Source organism: Emiliania huxleyi, assembly GCF_000372725.1.
Source record: "Emiliania huxleyi CCMP1516 chromosome Unknown EMIHUscaffold_153, whole genome shotgun sequence".
Taxonomy (NCBI): domain Eukaryota; phylum Haptophyta; order Isochrysidales; family Noelaerhabdaceae; genus Emiliania; species Emiliania huxleyi.
Genome location: NW_005201058.1, coordinates 221190 through 237315, shown reverse-complemented (window position 1 = coordinate 237315; position 16126 = coordinate 221190). Strand labels below are relative to the sequence as shown.

Here is a 16126-nt window from a genome sequence, read left to right as displayed (position 1 = left end):
CGGGGGGGGGGGGGGGGGGGGCCAAAAAAAAAACCTGGGGGGGCACAGGGGGCAGCGGGTGGCCGGCTCTCCAACCAGTCCCCCCCCCCCCCCAACCCCCCAACCCCACCCGGACGGGATACCGCTGGCAACACCCGATGACCCCCCACCCCCGCCCCACCTATGGATCCCTCATGGTTCTCGTCCCGCTCATTACGTCGCAGACGCTCCGTCTCGCATTTATTTTCACTCGCAGTAACACCGGCGGCCGCCGCGACACGTTTTATTTTTCCTAGAACCCCGGGTAAGGCCCAGGTATGGCCTAGGGCATCAGAAGGGACCAAGAGGAGTCCAGTCTGAGCCATAGAGCCCATGTCTTTGCCCCCGAAGGTCGCGTTCAAATGCCCGGAACGGACGTTACAGTGGTGTCCGGCCGGCGCGATCACCGAGCTGTGACGCTCAGGGAAGCCGGTTGAGGTGCTGGTTTCTTTGGCCAGGGCTGGCCTACGACCTGTGCTGGATCAGCTGAGCAAGGTTTGGGGAGAATCCCCCGGACAGATCTTCAGATATTTTGACGGATGACCAAAAATGGGCAAAAACGGCTAACAGAAGCAGCGCTCTGCTGCTGGGGGGTGCTGGCATCTCTGTACAGACAGCAGCTGTAAGTAGCATGCGTTCGAGTTGCGAGAATTTATGGTCGGCATCAAAACGTCAGTGGTCTCACCGGCGGGGCCTCCTACTGCCAACCGGGCTGTGCGGGGCACGCCAGCCTCTCTTCTACGCCTCTCGTGCCTCGCGGCGCCTCTGCTTCAAGGAGGGAAGATATACGGCTCTCGCAGCCCATCATACGCCGTGACACAGCGGAGAGCACAGCGGGCTGTACAAGTCCATCAGATAGTGCTCAATATCTTCGCATGCTCGTCGTTGGTGATATCCGCGCGAGGTCACACGCCACAGGCCAGCAATCACTCGGTGATGAGACTACTGATGTAGGCGCGACGCTCTGACACCGAGTGTTGCTCGACGCTGCGACGCCGCTGGTCACAAGTCTTTAGTAAAACGCCAGCACTCGACAGCACGAAGGTGTATTGGGCTCGAAGGCGCGGTGAACACAACCGCCTCGAGCGTACCGCTCAAACACGAGCCGAGGGGGCGGGAGGGGGGGCGGCGGGAGGCGGGAGCTGGGTCCAGTGCGCTCTGCTGCTGGGGGGGTCGCGACCCCCCCCCCAGCAGCAGCGCTCTGCTGCTGGGGGGGTCGGGACCCCCCCCCCCCAGCAGCAGCGCTCTGCTCCTGGGGGGGTCAGACCCCCCCCTAGCGGCAGGGACGGGCTTGGAAGTGCAGGGGGGATACCGAGCAGTGTGCGGCCGCTCTTAATCGTCCAATTCCTTTGTGCAAGAGCGGAGAGGGCTTGGACCGAACGCGTGGCGGGAGGAGGGGGCAGGGAATGGGCCCGGAGGGAGGGAGGGGGGTATCAGCCGTGCAAAAAGCATTAATTAATAATATTAATAAAGAATTATTGCTCGCAGCTCGGCCCTTCACGGAGTCCGTCTCGATCTGGATGGAGGAACGGGTCAACCCCGTGAGGACCAGATCACGTTCACATTGTTTCAGCCGGAGAGGATGTTGACCTCTAGCTATTGGAGCCGCCCTTTCCGTTTGTTGTTTCCCCCACACCATTCGGCCAACTTTTACCGAACTGCATTTTACCACTCGGGCAAAGTCGACGATGAAACGTCCAAAAAGCGCGTCGAGCCGCCTCTCCGGAGAGCTATGCATGAAGCAGCCGGCGCGCCGCTCTCCTCTGCCTCGTTCTGCGACGCCGCCGCCGCCTGTCGGTCCCTTGCTCTCGCTGCTTCTCCCGCTTCTCGGCGTAGTTCCGCCCTCCTCGCGGCGTATTTTTGCCCCTCTAGTTTATCAAGCTCTCCTCTCGCGAGGACGACTCTTCTGACGCCCACTCCGATCATTTGCCGCCACGTCATTATTGCTCAGGTCCACTCTTTCTTCGATCACTTGCACCAGCGCTTGAAACGGTTACGGAAGTCCCAGTACGAAATACGATTGGATCCGAAAAACCTATATATGCAAAAAATAAAATAAATAATAGAAATAATAAAAACCGGGGGAATTAGACACCACAGATACGCACACCGACGCCCGAAGTGCCAAGAAGGACGTCATTAGTACGAAACCTCAGAAAAAGGCCATGGACGCCGAGAGAACATTCCCCCGAGAAGGACAAAGAAAAAGGCTACGCACCCTCTCCTTGCGCGGTGACCCTCGCTAAGTGTCGCCGTTATCGGGGCACGCTATCCTGTGCAGGCAGGACAAGCGAGGGCGGGGGGCAGTCCCTCTGGTCCGATACTGGTGTGGTTCTGTCTCCAGTCTCGGAGGGGGGCCAAAAGGTAATCAGTAACCAGCCTCCGGCGGGGCCCCCCGCTACATTTACACAAAAAGTCCCAAAACTCGAAATAAATACACCACGGAGCACGGTCACGCGCACACGCGACCTCCCACGCACCACCTGTGAAGATCGCGAATAGCTGCCTCCTCGCGTTTGCGGTGACGCTCCCTGCGATGATTGCTCTCGGCTTGGGACTCTCCCGCCGCGGGTGCCGGGCGAGATGACCGGCGCCGACACGCGCAGCTGCTGCACGCCCGGTGCATGCTCGTCAATCCAGCAAGGCTGTGCGAGGAGGCTGCTGCCCACCTGCGCGAGAAAGCTGCTGCCCGCCGCCGATCCGCTGCCCCCGGGCTGGCTGCGCAGCGACGCGCGCATCCGCTCCAGCTCGCGGAGCTTGTCCAACCAGTTTGAGACCTCCCTCCGCTGCTTTATCGGCTTGCCCATCGCCGCAGCCGCGGCGAACTCATCTGGGTGATCGCCGCGGAGCATGGCCTGCGCCGCGGCGACGAGCCGCCAGTCGGCCTTCTTGGACTTGATCAGGGTCGCGTCCTTGAGCGCAGCGACTGCAGCCTTCGCGCCGGCCTCGGCCATTCCTCAGAGGCAACGGCGAACGCACTGCGGTCACCCGCCCTTTGCCGCCGCTTTTGGGGCGCGTGCATCGTCAAAAGATTTTGCTGCGACTCGAGGCGAAATGGGGCTAACTGGGGCGGCCAAATTCACACCTCGCGGGACTACTTATGTTTTCGTAAACGTAGTTGTGGCCCCCCGCTACGTCGCACGAGTGCAACCGGGTAGCGGGGGGCTAAGAATATCTATTTTTTCTTCGATCACTTGCACCTTTACCACCGCAGCTCACCAATGGAGCTTGCGCCGCGGCTCGATTCACAGGCGCAGCAGCATTGCAAGGCATTCTCCAAGCACGGCCGCTCTGGCGTTGCGAGTGCACAGAGAGCCAGCACCAGCCGACAAAAGCACTGATCAGTGCGCAGCGGATCACCATGTCGGTCGCGCCCTGCAAAAGGACAACAGCAGGCCGCGGATGCTTGCTCGGACGCGGCCCCGCAGTGCGAGTTGCAGACCCGGAGGAGGCCGACCCAGCTCAACCCCAGAGAGGCCATGCCCAGGTCAGCCATTGTGGCCTTTTGGCCTAAACTATTACACCCAAGGTGAGTCTGGCCCGCAACTATTACTCCGGGGAAGTTGATTCCCTTATGGAACCAGAATTGTTCGCCCGCAAAGTAGAATTTTACAGCGAACCGCCCTCGCACGACACTGGGCACGGGACTGGCGCGCGCTGACACTAACAAGGCGCAGACGACGGCTTCCTTAGAAGCCGTCGTCCTCGCCATAGAGGAAGTGGTCCCGAGGCAGATGATATGATCGAATCCGCAAGCACCGTAGTGCTCGCCGAAACAACCATCATCCCCCTCATCCAACTCCCACCGCTTCCGCTCCCGCCGCGCCCCCCGCTGGCGTCCCTGACGGGACTTCCCGCCCCCCCAGCCAGCGTCGCGCAGCAGCGCCACCAGGTCCTCGGTGAGCAGCAGATGCTGCCCAGCCCTCACCTGCTCCCGCCACCCCTCCACCTCCCCAGCGATGCCCTCCCCGCAAAGTAGAAGCTCTGTAGTCCCTCCGGCAAAATGTGTGTTCGCTGCAAACGCGTCAAACTAAGACCCTCACAGTGGAAGTAGTCAGCCCGCGCCCTCGCCGCATTCACCCCAAGGTGAGTCTGGCCCGCAACTCACACCGACTCCCATGTGCGGGCGAACCCACCATCGAGAGTCCCAAAGTAGAAGCTCTTTAGTCCCTCCGGCAAAACTACGACCCTCGCAGTGGAAGTAGTCAGCCCGCTTATAACCGGCGTTGGGATTGCCCCAATTGGGAATTTTTTCAATGTACGGCAACGTGGCGGGGCAGCCTTGCGGCGGATACGACTCACCTGAACCAAACACGTAAGGGCCCCTGAAGCAAGGGCATCGAATGGTGTTGTCGCAGCAGTATGACCCTGGTGCGCCGCAGCAAAGTTCCGCCTCGGGCGCCGCAGGCTGTATCGGTACTGCCTCAAAGAGGACCTTTGGTGTCGGCTGTTTCCCTGAGGTCGGATAGACGTCTACCGCTCTCACCCTTCCATTTGCCTCTGTCATATTTATGACCCGTGGGTGTTTGATGCCCTGGTTGATTCCTGATACTGCTCCCGGATCTATGTAGCTGCACGTTTGGAAGGGTGAGGTCTGCTCGTCGTGGCAACCCCACCATATGCCGCTCATGCTCGGCGGCGGCGGCGGCGACGGCGGCGGCGGTGGAGAGGCGGATGGCGGCGGTGGAGAGGCGGATGGCGGTGGGGGGCGCGGCGGCCGCGGTGGCGGCGGCGGCGATGACGATGGGCACTCGGGGCAGCCTTTACAGCCGTCCCAGGAGCAGACGGTGTCCCAGGTACTCGAATAGCAAAATGAATTGCAGTTCGGAGGCAGCGGCGGTGGCGGCGATGGAGAGGCGGACGGCGGTGGGGGCCTCGGCGGCGGTGGTGGGTGCGGCGGTGGGTGCGGCGGTTGGTGCCTCGGCGGCGGTGGTGGGTGCGGCGGTGGTGGGTGCGGCGGTGGTGGGTGCGGCGGTGGTGGGTGCGGCGGTGGTGGGTGCGGCGGCGGTGGGTGCGGCGGCGATGGGTGCGGCGGTGGTGGGTGCGGCGGTGGTGGGTGCGGCGGTGGTGGGTGCGGCGGTGGTGGGTGCGGCGGTGGTGGGTGCGGCGGTGGTGGGTGCGGCGGTGGTGGGTGCGGCGGTGGTGGGTGCGGCGGCGGCAGAGAGGCGGGCGGCGGCGGCGGTGAGGGCGAGGGCGAGGGCGAGGGCGGTGGCGGCGGTGGCGGCGGTGGCGGCGGCGGCTGTGGCGGCGGCTGTGGCGGCGGGTTGGGCGCCTTGCCAGGTGGGTAGGGCGCTAGCGAGATGTAGCACAGCTCGACCTTCTCCTTCTTTACGCCCTGCAGCGCCACACTGTTGCAGTAGTCCCATTGCGCGTTCAAGTTGTAGCCGGATGCAAATGTAGCCGCCGATTCCACATCCGTGGAATTGGCGAGTATCCAGCCGTTGTTGCCCGGTGCGCCAGTCCACAGCTGCAGCTTCTGACCCGGCATGTTCGTGAAGCCAGTGATCAACGTCGCATTCATGACCTCCCACTCAGATTGGGTCCCGTGCACAAAGTACTTGTGCAGGCTGGTCTTGGCGGCGTCTGTAGCGCCCGTGATCTCGACGGTCGTTGGGGTGGTGCCGCACGAGCCGCCCGACACCGTCGCGCGGATGGCCAGCTCGCTGCTCGCTGGCCCTTCCTGAGGGATGCGATAGAACCAGCAGTCGTCACCCATGTTGTAGTAGGTCTCCACGTCCTCGAAGGGTGCCCTGCTGATAGAGCTGCCGATCGGGCACGAGTAGAACGTCTTGCACGGCGGTGGCGGCTGTGCTGGCGGCGGCGGCGGCGAGGGCAGCATCATGCGCATCCAATCAAGGTTCATAGACGGCGCCACTGGTGGCGCGCACGGTGCCGCCTCGCCCAATCGGCGAGCGGGCGGCGGTGCAAACGACGCGGTGAGCAGCATGGTCGGAGCTGCGGCCGCCGGCGCTTCGCCGTCGCTCACGCTGGAGGCATCGTCGTCCACAACCCGGGGCCTCTCGGCATCGCTCACGGCAGAGGCAGCGCCGTCCATAAGCATGCCCGACGGAACCGCCACAAGCTCTGTCGTGAAGCGAGAGAAGCGAAAGTCGATCGCGAAGGGCGCCGCCACCTCGTACATGGAGGAGTCCCCCTCGATCGCTCCTTCCGCCATCGCCGTTGTGCGCATCCGTCCCGAGAGCGGGTAAACGTCGCGCTTGCCGTGCCGTGCCGTGTTGGAGGAGAAGGACTGCCCAACCATGCCGTGCGGCAAGTAGCGGGAGGCCGCGTCGCCCTTGCCCTTGATGGTGAGGTCGAGTCGGTGCGTCGGGCCAGAGAGGGAGCCGTAGACCCAGTTGCCCAGCACCTTGAATGCCCAGCCGTCAATCTTGAGCACGACCGAAGAGTAGCCGACCTTCATCGAGAACTCCTCGCACCAGCGCCCTTCCCCCATGCCGAGGAAGAAGGGGCCGCCGCCACAAGTGCCGTTTACTACGTTAGCGCCCGTGTTGAATTCGTTCAGCTCGCTCGCCCACACCTGGTGTGGCCGGTGTGGGTGGGAGAGCAAGCGCTCACCGGTGTGTGTGCAGGCGAAAGGGCGCGAGCGTGGCTGTGGGTATGAAAGGCGAGTGCGGCTGCAAGTGGAGAGTGTGGCCGAAGCTGCGAGAGGCAGGCGCTCACCGACAGCTTGAGAGGCTTGTTTTTGAGGCCACCAACGACAGCATAGACGTGAACTTCGGTGATGTAGGAACCGTCAACCGTCAGCGAACCCCTCGAGTCGCTGATAACAAATGTGGCATCCTCGGTCTTGATGTTTACCTGGAGCTTTGGACCCGAGAAAAAACAGTAGTACGTCTTGTCGCGACCCCTGAAATCGGCAACGCCTCCATGCGCGAAATGGAGGTGCGGGTCTTTAGAGGCCCCACCGCACTGCCCCATGACACGAGCGAGAGCGCCCACGGCAAGAAGGACGCGGGTCGGCAGCATATGTTGTGTGCGACAGCTGAGCGCGGTGCGAGCCGAAATCCGTAGCAAAGCGCCTTTTGTCAATCAAGGCGAGGACAGCCGTCGATCGATCGGACGCCCGATTTTTGCGAATCGGGCGCTGGATTTGTTTGAGGTTTATGTTGAACGAAACGGCTTTGACTGCCGCGCGAGTTATGTTGAACGAAACGGCTTTTCGCCGCGTCGCGTCGAAAAATAAATCAAAGCGCGCCGGCCTGGGGCTTGTTCGGAAGGTACGCGTTGATGATCGAGCCTCCTTCCTTCCTTCCTCCCTCGTCGGGCGGCAGAGGCGGCGGCGTGGGGGCGAGGCCGGGCGCGGAGGGCGGCGACGGCGGCGGCGTGGGCGCCTTGCCGCAGTCAGATTTCTCAGTGTACGTACGTCTCGAGACGTACGTACTTTTAGCTTACACAGTCTGTTGCGGGCATTAAGAAAACGATCCCGCGGCACGCCGCCGTTTCTAAGCCTTTCCACCCACCCCACCCACCCCACGCCGTGGTTTCTTAGCTTCGGCCGGCACCCCAGGTCAGCCGGGATCTAGGAATTTTTAGGTAAAATGACAATAAGGAAGCGCTGGACCGATGCGCCAGTCAGCAGTCTTGGGATGACAGGAAGACGCACACACCTCCATCCACACCGCCCAGAACACCGCAGACTTGGGCAAAATGACAAGTGCGCGCGCCGCAGGCGAAGAGAAATTTTGAGCGGGGCTCCTGTTCACACGTGTGTGGGCCCTTTCTTGGGGCCGCGCCTGCGGCGCGCCGTGGTTTCTTAGATTTTCGCGGAAATTGCTTGGTAGGGTTTCTTAATGGGACGCTTTCTTAATGCCCGCAACAGACTGTACTGGGAGAAAAGGGAGTGAGCACGGGGCTGTTAGGTTAGCGGTTACTGGACCGTGTTCAACGACGTTGAACAATGTTCAACGTCGTTGAACACTACTTAGGAATGGCCGTAGCTCCTCTCCACGAGCGATTGAGAAGACGTACCACGTGTCGATTCTGTATAGAATTGCAAGGCGCACACGCTGGTGCAGGCGGGGAGTCGTCGATCCGACTCGTTCCGACGTGAAGTCGGCGTGAAAAATTGGCAAACAGGGCATTTTGCCCAAGATTTGCCCTCCCGCGCGATCTTCTCGCGTCGGCAAGCGCGCGGGCCAGGATGGGCGAGCCGGTCCCGCCACGCTGGACGGGCCAGCGGCTGGCACGCGCCGGCCACCCCGGCGGCGCGGCGGCCTCATCGCGCTCGTCGTCTGCGAGGCCACCGCTCGGCGTCGCCGCGTCCGACGGCGATGGCGCTTGGCTGTGAGGTGGGATGGCGGCATGGTGCGCGCGGACGTGGGGGTGGTGCGGGATGCGCGTGCCAGCAAGCATAGTTTCACCTCCCCAACCCCGCAGGCGCGCCGACGTGCTGCCCGAGCGCGTTTGGAGGCAGCAGCAGCTCCTCGCGAGGCGCCTTCGGAGGGGTGCCACACCCCTTTCCCAGCCGCGCGCGAGTTGAGCTCCGATTTGCGCTCTTTTTCGCACACGCCCGACGCTAGTAGGTGAGGATCGACCATCCTCCGCAAGCAGGGCTTCGTCGGGCGCGTCTTTGTCGAGCGGTGGTGCATCTCCCATGCTCCCACCCGCGCCCTCCTCGCAGCCGCCCGCGGCCGACACCGACGCCCTCACGGGCTCACCCTAGTCGTAGGTGCGGGTTTTTTGCGTGCCCTCCGTCGATACGGGGCGCTGGGCGATGGCTGGGCTTGTCGCCGGGCGAGCTGGCCCCTCAGTCGGCCGCGGAGCGGAGATGCGAAATTGAGGCGGCGCGGCCCCTGCGCGCAGCCTATCCGGCCGGCGCGCGCATGGTTCCGTAGCCCGTCTAGTGCCTCACTGACCAACTCCAGCGCTACGGTCTACGTGGCCGGTGTGGTACTGGGGCTGGGCAGCCTTGGGGCCGGCGGAGACCGCCGTCTAGCGGTCGCACTAGTCGGATATCGTTGTTCAACCTGTTTGTTCAACGGTTGTTCAACCATACTTTGAGCCTTAATTATTAATTCGGGTTTGGGTCTCTGAGGTCGATACTAGCGTCTATAACTTGCCACAAGCATGCTTTACAAAAGTCCAGCGGAGCTGGACTCGCAGAACGGCCGTCCGCGCGCGCTGTGAACAGCGCCGTGGTTGAACACTGTTCACACAACGTCGTTGAACACGTGACGGTCCAGTAACCGTTAGGTTAGGTAGGAAGATGAAGAACAGCCAGGCTCGGACTGGACACCAACGCGGTATGTGATCCTGTGTGAGCTCTGTGTCTTGGTTTGCCAACAACAACAACACAAATCTCTCATCGATTTGTGTTTTGTTAATCTCTCTCTCCCAACAACAAACAAAACAACAACCGAAAAACGCGGTATGGGTGGACGCTGGATGATGACGACACGCACGAGCGACACACAGACACAAACAGGCTCACAAGACACACAGCCAGTTGGCTGCCGGGCTGTATCCGGGGTAGAATTCAGAGGCCGCGCCCCTCCCCCCCTCCGACATAGCTGAAAATCCGTGCCTGCGTACTTTTCACGAGCCTCGCGGCCATGCCGTCGATTACGCTCGAGTGCGCTCCCTCGGCGTCCGGCCGCGTCGGCCCCGTTCTCCTCAGCTTCCGTGACGGCCGGCCGCCGAGCGAGCCGCTCCAGCTCCGGCTCGAGCGCAAGCCCGGGTCGGGCCGGGTGCCGGACCGGGTGCGCGTGCGGGCGCGCGGCCAGCGCGTCAGCTTCGCGGGCGCGCCGGGCGCAGCGCACGGCTCCTACCTGCTCGGCGTGCGCAAAAAGGGCTCGGGTGTGGTGCGCCTCCACGCGCTCTCGGCGCCGCTCCTGATGGGCGCCGCCGAGCCGGACCCGGCCTTCGCCCCCGCGCCGGCGGCGGGCGAGGCGGCGGCGGCGGCGGGCGGCGGCGGCGCGGCGTCGGGTCGCGAGGGCAAGGAGGCGGTTGTCAAGCTGCTCGGCTCGGAAAAGGCGCGGAAGAAGCTCGCGGCCAACGCGGCCAAGCTGGTCAAGCATGACGCGGTGCTGGACGGCGCGTCGCTCAACGCGACGGTTAGCACGGCGCTCGAGGCGACCCCCGCCGAGGACGCCGCCGCCGCCCTCTCCGAGCAGCAGAAGAGGCCGTCGCACCCTCGCTTTGACCTCGCCGCGTCGGCCGCACGCGACGCGTACCCGCGCGACGGGATGGTCGGCGACATCGCGTGGGGCAACCTCAAGTGGGCGTCGCTCGACGAGATGTCCAGGACATGTCCAGGACACCTCTATGACACGTCCCGTAGGCTCGCTCAAGTGGGCGTCGCTCGACGAGATGTCCAGGACATGTCCAGGACACCTCTATGACACGTCCCGTAGGCTCGCTCAAGTGGGCGTCGCTCGACGAGATGTCCAGGACATGTCCAGGACACCTCTATGACACGTCCCGTAGGCTCGCTCAAATGGGCGTCGCTCGACGAGATGTCCAGGACATGTCCAGGACACCTCTATGACACGTCCCGTAGGCTCGCTCAAATGGGCGTCGCTCGACGAGATGTCCAGGACATGTCCAGGACACCTCTATGACACGTCCCGTAGGCTCGCTCAAATGGGCGTCGCTCGACGAGGCGGCGCGCAGCGAGGCGCAGCTCTCCGCCATGGCCGGCGAGGAGATCCGCGTCTGGCCGCCCTTCGTGCTGCGCGTGCTGCGGTCTGCGCTGCCAAAGGCTGGTCGCGTCGCCGAGCGGCAGACGAGCGAGCGGGCGGATGTGCTGCGCGGGCTGCTGTACCTCACCTACATGGTGCGCCTCTACGGCCAGAGCCGCGCCATCCCGCCTCCCGCCGCCGCCGACGGCGACAACCACCACCCGCTCGCCCGCAAGCTCGGCATCGAGAGTAGCCGAGAGTGGACGAGAGTAGCCGAGATTAGCCGAGAGTGGACGAGATTAGCCGAGAGTGGACGAGAGTAGCCGAGAGTGGACGAGATTAGCCGAGAGTGGACGAGAGTAGCCGAGAGTGGACGAGAGTAGCCGAGAGTGGACGAGATTAGCCGAGAGTGGACGAGATTAGCCGAGATTAGCCGAGAGTGGACGAGTTTAGCCGAGAGTGGACGAGATTAGCGGAGAGTGGACGAGATTAGCCGAGAGTGGACGAGATTAGCCGAGATTAGCCGAGAGTGGACGAGATTAGCCGAGAGTGGACAAGATTAGCCGAGAGTGGACGAGATTAGCCGAGAGGGGACGAGATTAGCCGAAGAGTGGACGGGAGTGGACGAGAGTGATCAGAAGGCCGTTCTCCGCTCGCCGGGATGGCCCTCATAGACGCACCTCCTGCACAGCGACCCGTTTCTCCTGCCCTATGCACCTACTCCATCCTCCACCTCCACGCACCTGCGCATGCTCCTATACTCGTCCACACCCCGACTGTGTGCTCCTCCTCTCCTGCCCCCAGGCATCGAGCCGATGGACGCGTGGCGCGAGCTGCTCGTCCGCTTCACGGCGCCGCAGGGGGGCTCGTCAGCTTAGATGCCGAGTGCAGCCCCGACTCTCCTCAGATCTCTCCCCAGATCTCGTAGCCCAGACGCCGAATGGTGTTCTCTCTCTCCCTCCCTCCCTCTCCCTCCCCCCCGGAGTTTGTGGCTCTCGTATTCACGCGTCTCCTCATGGCGCAGGCTCGTCGGCCGACGACTTGACCGTGACGCGCCGCCTCACGTCCGAGAGCAAGCACAAGCTCGCGATGCACGCGCTCGCGCTGGCGCTCTGGATTGGCCACGGGCAGGGCGACACGGCCGAGCTGGCCAAGCTGCTCTCTCTCACGCCCAAGGAGGCGAACCTCTACCTCCGCCAACTCGGCTGTGCGATGCCGCGCACGCGAGGCTCGACGGCGTGCAGCCTCAAGCTGCCGCTCGAGCTGCCGCGGGTCGAGCAGGGCCGCGCCGCGCCAAAGAAGCGGTAGCTGAGCCGCGAGCGCCACGTGCCGCGCGTCCGCCGCCCGGAGAGGAAGGCGCGCAGCCAGGCCAGGTCGCCCCGAGCCAGGTCGGCGAGGCGGTTGTTGGCAAGAGGGCGCCGCTCATTCCCGATTCCGCCCTGAGAAAAAAACTCCATTTTCTTTTTTCTTCTTCTTTTCGCCACGAAGCTTGGCTCTGTTTTTCTTCTTTGTTTGCCGGCCCCTGCTGTTTGGCGGGTTTCCCTGTTCTTCTTCGCGCGGCCTCGCCCTGCTCCTATGTGATATGTGAAAACCACACAGCGTCAGCGGTCAGGCGGTACACATCTGATCTCCACCCACCGCTGACCAAAAGGCGTCATGTTAGCCGATCCGCATGACCGAGATCACCGCGCGGCACCAAGTGCTGCGCTGCGCACAAAGGGCCCCTACTCCGTCTCGCGCGTGATCGCGAAGCCCAAGACGCAGTGGCCAAAGTCGAGCGCCGCGATGCCGTTCGTGGCTCCGGCCGAGTCGAGGTGGTACCGCTCGTGGATCTCGTAGAGCGAGAGGACGAGGAGCGCCGCCCGCGCGCGGGCCGCCGCGGGGAAGAGCGAGTGGCTTGCCGGCGACCACAGCGCCGCCGCCCGCCGGACCAGCGCCGCCGCCTCGCCCGCACCGCCCGCGGCGCGCCGCAGCGGCGTCGGCTCGCCCTCGTGCAAGCTTGCGCCGCTGCGCAGGAGGCAGGTGGCGCGGGCGGCGGTGAGGGTCTCAAGGTGCGCGAGCGGCGTCCAGCCGCGGCTGGCGACCAGCCAGGCGGCGAGGTCGGCGTGGCCGCGGCTGTTTGCGGCCTCCTCGGGCGTGCCGAAGGGCGTAGCGGCGCGGGAGGCGCCGTAGGAGGAGAGGAGCTTGGCGACCTCGAGGTGGCCCTGCCAGCACGCCATGAGCAGCGGCGTGGCGCCGTTGTTGCGGGCTTGGCAGACTGCCGCGCCGGCCTCGAGGAGCAGCCGGATGATGTCGACGTGGCCCAGCTGGCACGCAATGAACAGCGGCGTGGCACCGTTCTGCTTGGCTTGGTTGATCGCCGCGCCAGCCTCGAGGAGCAGCCGGACGCACTCGAGCTGGCCCTTCTGGCACGCGGTGAACAGCGGCGTGGCGCCGTCGTTGCCGGCTTGGCTGACCGCCGCGCCAGCCTCGAGGAGCAGCTGGGCGCACTCGAGGTGGCCATCCTGGCACGCGATGAACAGCGGCGTGGCGCCGTCGTTGCGGGCTTGGTTGACCGCCGCGCCAGCCTCGAGGAGCAGCTGGGCGCACTCGAGGTGGCCATCCTCGCACGCGATGTACAGCGGCGTGGCGCCGTTGACGTTGGCTTGGTTGACCGCCGCACTCGACTCGAGGAGCAGCCGGGCGCACTCGAGGTGGCCCTCCTGGCACGCGACGTACAGCGGCGTGTAGCCTTCAGCGTCTGCTTGGTTCACCGCCGCGCCAGCCTCGAGGAGCAGCCGGACGCACTCGATCTCGCCGTTGAAGCTCGCAGCGCTCAGCGGCGTGGTGCCGTCGCTCATTGCTCGGTCGACTGCCGCGCCGACCTCGAGGAGCAGCCGGGCGATCTCGAGGTGGCCCTTGTCGCTCGCGATGAGCAGCGGCGTGACGCCATTCTCCTTGGCCTGGTTGGTCGCCGCGCCAGCCTGCTGGAGCAGCCGGACGCACTCGAGGTGCCCCCCCTCGCTCGCGAGGAGAAGCGCGGTAGCGCCGTAGCTGTCAGCCGCCCCGACGCCGCCCTCGAGCAGCAGCCGCACCGCCTCGGCCTGCCCGTGCCGAGCGGCCCAGGTGAGCAGCGTGACCGCTTCTCGGTGTCGTGCCGCGCGTCGAGCTGGGCCGCGAGCGACGTATCGCGCGTCCGCCGCCCGGAGACGAGGGCGTGCAGCGAGGCCAGGTCGCCCCAGCCAGGTCGGCGAGGCGGGTTGGCAGGATGGCGACCTTTTTCTTCTCTCCGGCTGGCTTTACGGCTACCGACACGACCAGAAAAATGCAGTGCCGTGCCCCCGAGTTCATTTAAAAAAATGGCATTTTTTCGGTAAAATTACACTGTGAAGGTAGGTAGTAAGGTGAAGAACAGCCAGGCTCGGACTGGACACCAACGCGGTATGGGTGGACGCTAGACAGATGATGACGACACGCACGAGCGACACACAGACACAAACAAGCTCACAAGACACACAGCCAGCTGGCTGCCACACACCCTGAGTCGGCGTACACATAACTCAGGGCCACATCCTCCCTGTCGCCCCCCCCCAGCACTCCACGGTGCCAAGGGCACAAACAAGGGCACAACTCAAACAACAGACGACAGGAAGTGATATGTGAGGCTAGAGCAGCTTGCTCCACCTCTAGCAATCTCACCGGCCTGCGAGGCACGGACGAGACCGTATGTGGGGTCTAGTGAGGTGTCTATGGACGCGCTCCTCATGGGCTAGCTGCCTGCGGCTAGCCCTTCTCGCACTCACAGGCGATGACAATCCAATGTATGAGTGTGTATGCAAGCTGAGGCGCGTGTGCTAAATCTAGGCCGTGAAAAAGGAAAAAGAGAGAAAAAACGCGCGAGTAGATGAGCGACTTGCTGACGCCGTCGAAGACGCTCGCTCCCTTCTTGCGTCGAAGTTCGCGCTCAAGGGCTATTCAACACGCTGCGCGTCGAGCTCGGAATCTCGGAGCCGGTCCCGCCGACCGTCACGCTCGCGTATCCCGGCGCCGTCAACACGCCCGTGAACAATGCGCGCCTCGGCACCGGCGACGGCGCGGTCGACCTCGACCTGACCAAGAAGAGCATGTCGCCCGACCGATGCGCCGCCATCATGGTGGCCGCCCACGCGGTCGGGCGGCGCGACGTCTTCTACTCGATCGACGGCACGCTCGCTGGCGCCATCAAGACGCGCCTCCTCCGCCACCTCGCCTTCTTCTTCCCCGCCGGCTCGGACAGGGTGCTCGCCAGGGCGATGCGCGTGGGCGAGATGAGCAGCAAGAAGCCGGCGCGACGACAGCTCATGGCTGTGCTGCGCGGCGCCGGCCGACTCGTCATCGCGGGCCAGCGCTGGGCTTCGGACGAGGTCGCGCACGTGTGCCGCCTTTCGGAGCGTGTCTCAGGGCGCTTCTCCGAGCGCGTCTCGGGGTGCTTCTCCATCTCGTCGTCGCGCGGCAGGCGGGGCAGCGGCGGGGAGCCCCTCCCCCGTGCGCGCTCTGGGCTCGCGTTGACCTCGGACGCGGTGGCAGAGGCATTTGACGAAGCGCGTGAGTAGACACGCTCCTCTTGGGAGTACCTCGACTCTCGGGGCTCTCGTTGACCGTCACGCTTGATCACCACGCGACTCTCTAGAGTCTGTCCGTCTCGCTGTCGTTGTTCCATTGTGCATTGACCATTGTCCATTGTGCATTGACCATTGTCCATCCACATTGCCATCGGACATGCTCCATCGTTTTGCATTTTGGTTGGGTTCATCCCATGTGTGTTGTGTGTGCGTGGAGTGCCATGCATGATCGATCAGTGGCCATGTGAGTGTTGGATAGTTTAAGAGGGAACAAAAGCGCGGAAGATGCAAGATCCCTCTGCCTGTGGCTCTCACTGTCTCACACTCCGCTCAGCCTCACTGTGAGAGTGTCCCACTCTCCACATATCTCTCCCGTCAATGAAACTCATCGTGTGAGTTTTATCGCTCTCGTTCGACCTCACTTTACGATTCGAACGGGCAGCGCGTGCGCACAATTCTCGCCGTGGCCCAAGCGGTAGTTCGTCCCCTCTCCCCAGCCCCAGACGCTGCCGTCAGCCGCCAGCGCGAGGCTGTGCAAGGCGCCCGCCGACACGGCAACGACGCCCCGCCCCGCGAGCGCCTCGACTCTCTCCGGCAAAAGCTGGCTGGAGAGCGTGCCTGTGCGCGGCGAGTTGCTGGCGGTCGGAGGGTCAAGGAAGGAAGACGTTATATGGAGGGAGGGGGCGGGGAGTGAGCGGTGCGGGGAGGGAGGGAGGGGCGGCGGTGTGCACCATGCACACTGGCGAGCACCGAGTGCCGCGTGAAGGCGGCCGCGCGCCCGATGCGCCCTAGCGGCCCGGTGCCCCAGCTGTAGACGGCGCCGTCGACCGCGAGGGCGAGGCTGTGGCCTCCCCCCGCCGACACGGCGACGACGCGCTGCCCCTCCAA

General features: G+C 64.1%; 3 protein-coding genes across 3 annotated transcripts; 2 read left to right on the top strand and 1 right to left on the bottom strand.

The window, feature by feature from the left end:
- Positions 1–11407: 11407 nt before the first annotated feature.
- Positions 11408–12126, top strand: EMIHUDRAFT_363745 (hypothetical protein; the record flags this gene model as incomplete). Its single annotated transcript, XM_005786243.1, has 3 exons — positions 11408–11526; positions 11578–11582; positions 11683–12126. The coding sequence occupies 3 exons, from the start codon at positions 11408–11410 to the stop codon at positions 11964–11966; spliced, it is 408 nt and encodes a 135-aa protein (XP_005786300.1). The 3' UTR covers positions 11967–12126.
- Positions 12127–12381: 255 nt separating this feature from the next.
- Positions 12382–13038, bottom strand: EMIHUDRAFT_363743 (hypothetical protein; the record flags this gene model as incomplete). Its single annotated transcript, XM_005786242.1, has 1 exon — positions 12382–13038. A coding segment is annotated over one exon (621 nt), but the record flags the coding sequence as incomplete, so codon positions are not given.
- A 1508-nt stretch (positions 13039–14546) lies between these two features.
- On the top strand, positions 14547–15520 carry EMIHUDRAFT_441457 (hypothetical protein). The gene has a single exon (XM_005786241.1). It carries the CDS (start codon positions 14762–14764, stop codon positions 15227–15229), a length of 468 nt encoding a protein of 155 aa, XP_005786298.1. The 5' UTR covers positions 14547–14761; the 3' UTR covers positions 15230–15520.
- Positions 15521–16126: the final 606 nt, after the last annotated feature.

Excerpts from the sequence above, each read along its gene's own strand:
- EMIHUDRAFT_441457 (XM_005786241.1), top strand. The coding sequence starts at position 14,762 with ATGTCGCCCGACCGATGCGCCGCCATCATGGTGGCCGCCCACGCGGTC.